This window comes from Lepisosteus platostomus, chromosome 15, assembly GCF_059453375.1.
Source record: "Lepisosteus platostomus isolate fLepPlt1 chromosome 15, fLepPlt1.hap1, whole genome shotgun sequence".
Classification (NCBI taxonomy): Eukaryota; Metazoa; Chordata; class Actinopteri; order Semionotiformes; family Lepisosteidae; genus Lepisosteus; species Lepisosteus platostomus.
The window spans coordinates 15,898,645-15,905,977 of NC_142625.1; the positions used below are offsets into that span (position 1 = coordinate 15,898,645).

A 7,333-nucleotide genomic window follows, 5' to 3' on the forward strand; every position below is an offset into this window, starting at 1 on the left:
CCAACTGGGGCCCCGGCATCACGGCCTGGCCACGCCCCGTACCCTGGCATCAGCCAATCATTTCTCACCTCCCTATTCCGCTCGACCAATCGTCGAGGTCCGGACGGGTGACGGAGCGCCCTCGGTCCACCAATGGAAATGGCCCAGCAGAGATTGTATTTCCTGGCCACACCCAACCCCAGCCAATCAGAGAAACGGAACATGACACACTTCGGGGGTGGGCTGGCCGGGAGAGGCGTGTGTCTGGCTCGCTGCCTGCGTACGGCCGTCTGTGGACATTGGACACATTCCAGTTGCATGGAAAAAAAAAGTGGTGCGAATTAAAATATAACAGCATGACATCAGATCCTACTTTGCTCATACAGACGGAAGCCCAGAGTGCATTTTGCACACTACGAAACAACCACGGGTTCTCGTTGCAGTCTGGTGTTCATAATCAAAGTGTCATATAAAAACTATCCGCAATATTTCTAAATGACATCTGCTTTTAGGGTTCAGCGGCCAGTTACATTAAGGAAAGTACATTTAAATTTTGCCTTCGTGTTTCCGTTAAGCGTTCCTTAAGTTTAAGGGTGTTAACAAGATGGCATAACACCTGAAAGTCAGTTTTAAGCACAGCTGCACGAGCAAAGGCATTAATACCTTAGGTGTTTCAAATCTTCATTTGAGTACGATCTCGGCTGCTCGGTGGTGTGTTACAGTGGTCCCGAAACTGAAAGGGTCGTGACCCACGTGTTTTTTAGACAATCCATATGTTTCTGTTTCCTGTTTCATTTTTAACATGCGTTTTCATTCATGTACCTTTAAATTAATAATCCCTCTGGTTATCCGTTTCGGATAAAATCGCCAAATAAACGCAGTGTGCCATTCATTTTTTGAATCACTTATTACAGTTTAGGAGACATCGCTCCTAAAAATGTGAGAACATCTGTCAGTGAACGAAACTCAACAATGAGTAACCTAAAATTATTATTTTATTATTTTGGTACTGTGCTAGTCCAATGCCAATACTGTGCGCAGAAGAATTCTCTTGTTAGCTAGGAAAAAGCAAAAATAACAGGACCGTTTGAATCACAGTCACAAATCGGAACTGTTTGTATTAATTTTCTTATTTCGCCGTCCATCCATTTATTTTCTAACCGTTTCTTCCAATTCTGGGTCGCGGGTGAGCTGGAGCCTATCCCGGCAAGCACCAGGTGCAAGGCGGGGTACATTCTGGACGGGATGCCCGTCCATCACAAGGCAGACAGATACTAACACACACACACCCACCCCAGGGCGAATTTTTACAGAAGCCACTTAACCTACCAGTAAGTCCAGTAAGCATCCGGAAGAGACTCACGCAAACACGGGGCGCACATACAAACTCCGCGCTGATAACACTTCGGGAATTTAACCCCAAGGCCCCAGCGCTGTGAGGCGGTAGTGCTAACCACCGTACGATCCTTATTTCACTAAGCAATGAAGGTGAATTCGACACGAGTACGGTCGGTCATACAGGTGCTGATAAGGTTAAGCGCTGCGCCGAGCTCCTCTGACGTAAGAGGCGCCGGTGTTGGGTGTGCCGACAAGTTAGTTCAGGTTTCAAGAAGTCTCCCAGTCTGCACTTTACCTCGAACCTGTCAAACCGCTAGCAAGTCATTAGCTGAACTCCAAAGTCACCACATCCAGTCGTGTTGTAAATCCCATCTCCCTGCAAACTCTGACCAGTTTGAAGTCACGATTACCACCAGTCCCCGAACGAACTAACTGAATAAAAAAGCAAAAGAAAAATACGATAAAAGAGGTATTCTAATGAAACGTATAATAATATAACGATTTCCTTCAATCGTGGATTTATATTTGTTTTGGAATCCATTTGTGAATCTCATGTACAATGGGACAGCTATATAATAATCATCGTCATCATCATCTTTGTGTTTTTTTAATTTTTATAACAATTCCGTGTCAGGCCACAAGGGGGCGATATCATCTTTTTTATCCGTCCTGCGTATCGCTCGAATGCTTCGGGCCATCATACATTTCTTTCCAGTCCTCATTTTTTTTTTAGTTTTGCTTTACGCGTCTGCCCTGTGCTTGAGTTGACTTGAGTGTCCTCTGCAGTTGCAAAGGGCTGCAACTCCCTTGCACCCTGGCTCAATGACACGCCAAGCAAGTTTCACATCCTTTTCAAATACGCACAAATCATTCTGGTTTAGTGATCGCTGTCGGTGCTCAAACATGCACAGGAAGAGAATTCAGTCTTTTTCATAAGAAACTGGTGAGCTGAGTTTGGAAAAAGTAGTCAATAGAATACATGAAACGGACTGTGGCAGTAGTCATTTTGATTTTTTTTAAATGTCTGAAAGGTTTCTTTTTGTAAAAAAAAATGCAGATACGATACCTTTTTTTCCCTTGAGCGCACCAAAAGGCCTCCCCCGTTGTTGTAAAACAAGTTTACAGAACGACCTTTCACTCCCTAACATAGTCGCCTGGCATTGGCGATCGACGCGAGTAATGTGCTTGTAACTAGAGCTAGGAGCTGTGGAGCAATGTCCAAGCTGTGGTTGGGCTTTTGGTTTGTCAGCTTTGAAAGAAAAAAAAATGCAACAAGAACGTTTGGCCATTACAATTGCGTACTTATGTTTTTATTAGTATTTTATGTTTCGCCAGCGTGTGTTGCGCAACAGGACGGCGGATCCCCCGACTTTGACACTACAGAAGACCGACCCCCGCTTTTTGGCAGGAACCGTAGTTTGGGAGGGAGGATTGAACAGTGAAAGACATCCATGAGAGAAATTCGGCACTTAGGATGGTTATCGCTCGCCGTTAAACAACAATATCTTTGTGTCAATGAGCAATAAAATAAGAATAATCAATGGTTGAGGACATTACTGTAAAACACGCAGTGTTGTTTGATCATTTGAACGCAACGATTTCTTATGTCACAACATGGTGTATTAAAAGCCCCCTAGTCTCCGCACAGAAAAGGGTACAGCTCACAAGTCAATGTTTTTTTCTCCAAATACACAACATTAAGAGAAACGCCGGTTGCCTTTTTTTTATTTCACAGCACTGCGTTGCTCTTTTGCAGGTCCATTACGAGGGCAAAAAAGTTCAGAGAAGCACTGGGAAAAAAAAACTAGTTTGATCTTGAAACGAGCTCTCGGACTACAGCGTCGAGCTGATTTGCTGTTCAACCGGTACAGCCCGTCACGCCGCCACCCTGCCCTGAGGTCTGACGCCGCCCTCTTTCCAGGTTCGCTATATATACGCTGTTGCAAGCGCAAGCTGTCGAACTGGACGCCGAGCCGAGCGTGTGGGCGCTGCCAAAGACTGCCTCCCAGGACACACCGATTGAGCAATCGCCTCGGACGTTATTAGTCATTTGTAGGCAGACCGTGCACCCCAGCTCGCCCGCTTTTCCCCCTCTGCCAGCAAAGCAAGTCCGCCAGGGAGCTCCGTCCCTGATCCCGATGGTCCCGCAAACCGGCGGGTGTTAAGATCGATGGCAGTGGCGGGCTTTTACGACGGGGATTACCTTGCGTTCCGAGGTGTTGACAGCAGCAGCAGCAACAACAACCACCACAGCAGCAGCACAGGCTGCAAGCAGTCCATCGGCGGTTCGATGACGGAGCTGGGCATCGCCGAGCACGAGAAAGCCATCGACTTCAGCATCTACCTGGACCCCGCCTTGCACTTCCAGCAGCAGCAGCAGCAGCAGCAGCAGATCCCGGTCGAAACCCTGGATCAGCACCACGGCGGGGACATCTTCTCCACTTTTCTTGCCGAAGACAGCAAGAACAAGCGTGCCGCCACCTTGCAGAACTACAGAAACTACTTGTCATTGAGCGCTCGTGGTGCCAATCAGGGCGACAGCCCGAGACCGTCAAACTTGCTGGGCTTCCCCGAGTTACTGGAGACGCGAGTGGACACCGTGTTTAGCCCGCAGCTGCTGGGCGGCTATATCAAGCAGGAGCTAAAGGAAGATTTAAGAATGGACAGGGGCTCTCCCAGTTACGAGATGAGGTCTTATCTACAGTACCAGTCGGCTCCCAGCGGCAGCATCGGGAACCTCTCCACTGCCTCCTCCTCCTGCTCCAGCCCGCCCGGCACCCCCGCCCCGCCAGGTGCTGGGGGGTCGCCGTCCCACGGGAAGATGTCCTCGGGCAGCAAGGGCAAGAAGAGGCTGGAGAAGGACAGCGAGGAGTACCGGCAGCGGCGGGAGAGGAACAACATCGCGGTGCGGAAGAGCAGGGACAAAGCCAAGCAGCGCAACATGGAGACCCAGCACAAAGTACTGGAGCTGGCGGCGGAGAACGAGCGCTTGCAGAAGCGAGTGGAGCACCTGTCCCGGGAGCTGGCCACCCTGAGGAACTTGTTGTCGGCGACCGGACAGTGCTAGCGCCGTTGCAGGACTCTGTACGCGCGGCCGCCGCTTCAACTGCGGGGGTACTTTTTATATTGCCAGCTGGAAAATACTGGCCCCCCTTTTTCTCTGGGAAGTATTATTTGTAACTCAGATGTTTCTCTTTCCCTAAAAAAGGATCCAATTGTTTACCAATTTACAAGGGAACCGTATTTCTGAAAGCGTGTGGGTGTTGTTTGCTTGGGAACATGGAATATGCGACTGATTGTTGATAAATTACCACTTGTGATACCATGTCTGTTTGTTTTTTTCAAAAATTGTTTACTGTATTTTTATACGAGTTTTAACGTTTAATATACTTCTGTGTTATTTAAGAAATGTTGATGAAAACACGAAGTGTACGCTCTTTTTTTAGCAACGGTTGTCAAGGGAGTTGGATTGCGCAAATGATGCAATCCGATGTAACAGTATTGGCAATGCAATGAAGTAATCTGTTAAAGATGGAAAGGTATATACAAATTATAATGAAATGTATAAATACTATTTTATTGAATTAAAAAGATTTTTACTTTGGTGCAAACTTTGTTTTCGTGTCTCTGTTGCTTATAGCGCAAGTTGCGTGAATGGATCAGAAGAGGTCTTTAAGCCGGTGCATTCACATGATATCTGAATGGGGTTCACCGCTATTTTCCTTCACTGAAAAGGCACCTTTTCAGTGGTCGACTTGATGTGTTGTGAAGCTGTGGTAACTCGTGGCTCTGAAGATACTGAGCTGCCGAACGCATTCATCCTTTAATACAACCCAGAGCTGGTTAAGAGATTATTGTAGGAGCTACATCGAGCTCCGCACAAGAAAACTGAGTAAAGGCGTTAAGATTTGCGACGATAGTGTGATCTGGGAATTTTTGACAGTGGTGATATCGTCTGCAATTTCGCAGTATCTTTATACAGTCTAAAGCTGCAGGACAACAAGATCCAAAAGGAGCCTATGTCCATTACTGTATCAAAGCAATACACAATACAGCAATGTTTAATGTAGTTATGTAAGAAAATTGACTATATTTATTTCATAGGGTAAGATGAAAATTACCTTTACTGTGACCTAGGTTACATAAAATATTTGGAAATGGTTTGGTTTCATTCTGTTTTTGTAATTCTCAGACACTCATGTGTTGGTGGTAATATTTTTTCCCCATGCACAAGTTCTAATTCAGTATCACAATTTATAGCACATTCCCAAATGAGCACCACAGGAATACTGTAACACCTGAACACTTCCGGCCCCTTTTTCCAAGATCTGATGTGTCAATTTAGGAAGTTTTAGCCTGCATGTCAAAAATCTGTAATCATGTATGAACAAATCTGCACAACTACTGTTCAAGATAGACTTGCTCTGTAAAAATCTCTGCTGGGTTCTCACCATGTATCATTGTGCCATTGATCTCATATCTGATGTGGGCTACATTTTGAATTTTTTCATTTCAAGCTGTTATTTGCAGGTGCGACCAGCTTCAGATATACACCTCGTTCTTTCCAACACACCTAATACTTAAAAGAAAATGTACATTTCTAATTGAGCATTCACATACATATATTTTGCAGATGATGTGATACATTTTTAAAGTGCTTTTTAAATTGGTATTTTCCTGGCATTAAACAGTAGGGGTTTCAGTCATTTTAAAAGAAGGCAATGTATTTTGTCATTTAGGGGTCTGATTTCATTAAGGCATAAAAAAGAACAGTGATTTTATCAATCACTTGTCAGTAGAGTATGTACCCATATAACAGAAATGCATTGCCTTTAGTTTATAAGTTCTAATACTACATTCACACAAATACAGCCATTTATTTTTCTAACTGCTGTATCCAGTACAGGGTCATGGGGAGCAGGAGTCCCTCAGGTGATGGGTACAAGGCAGAGTACACCCTGAACAGGACACCAGTCCATCACAGGGCACAGATTTTTGGCCAATTTTTCTAGAAGCCAATGAAGCTACTAGTATGTCTTTGGACTATTTTTGGAGAAAGAAACCAGAGCACCCAGATGAAATCCCACCTGAATATGGGGAGAACATACAAACTCCCCACCAATAGCACCCCAGGAATTGAACCCAGGGCCTCAAGTGCTGTAAGGCAGGAAGGCTGATTCCTTCTCCACTGCGCCACTCTATTCACATAAAAACAGTCACACACATTTCCAAAAAGATGTGGGAAACGGTCTATATATACACTGTATATGGACATCACAGATTACACTCACTGCAAAGTGTCAAAACGAGTTGCATGTATTTTTAAACACACTGTGGAGATGACAAAAGCTGATAAGGGTTTTTTTTTCACTTTTGTCTTGTTTTTGATTTTCTCCGCACTGCCCCAAAGTTCACTTAAATGACCAACAGCACTCACAGAGTGGCCAGACATCGTGATACACCCTTGTAATCAACCCTCCTGCGTGCATGTTCAGAGAAATGCAGCTGTCCCAGCATCTGAGCACATGGCTGCTTAATCATAAGGCACTCCGCATTCGAGGTCACAAGGAAAAAAAAAACAAGGAATACACCCATTTTTTTTGAGAAACAGCATTGATTCTCACTCTGAGTCACTTGTTAAAATCTTATCTGCTGATTGGCGACAATGAGGCCAGGTGCAGTGTGGGATTGAGCGTCTCCACACTTACCCACAGTGTCAACTTTGGTTTTCATTCCAAAAACCATTGAGGAGGGACAGCAAAAGGCAGGTTTATTACTGAAATGATGACAGAAAAGTTAGGGTTAAAAAAACTAAGGATTTCTCTTAGCTAGGTACAGTAGGTGTTCAGCTGGTATGTTTTTCACATGCACATCTTTCAGTGTTAACACTTGTCTCTCACAGTCCAAATATAATGTACTCCCATAAACATCCTCTTAGGAGAAAAAAAAACTACACTACTATAATAAAGGCATAGCCTGTCTTCAGATGAATGTCCATTAATGTCCAGAGGTTCTT

General features: G+C 44.9%; 1 protein-coding gene across 1 annotated transcript; it reads left to right on the forward strand.

The window, feature by feature from the left end:
- Positions 1–3,258: 3,258 nt before the first annotated feature.
- cebpb (CCAAT enhancer binding protein beta) lies at positions 3,259–4,928 on the forward strand. The gene has a single exon (XM_088608470.1). The coding sequence runs from the start codon at positions 3,488–3,490 to the stop codon at positions 4,382–4,384; it is 897 nt and encodes a 298-aa protein (XP_088464596.1). The 5' UTR covers positions 3,259–3,487; the 3' UTR covers positions 4,385–4,928.
- Positions 4,929–7,333: the final 2,405 nt, after the last annotated feature.

Coding starts and splice junctions, on each gene's coding strand:
- cebpb (XM_088608470.1), top strand. CDS start 3,488: ATGGCAGTGGCGGGCTTTTACGACGGGGATTACCTTGCGTTCCGAGGT.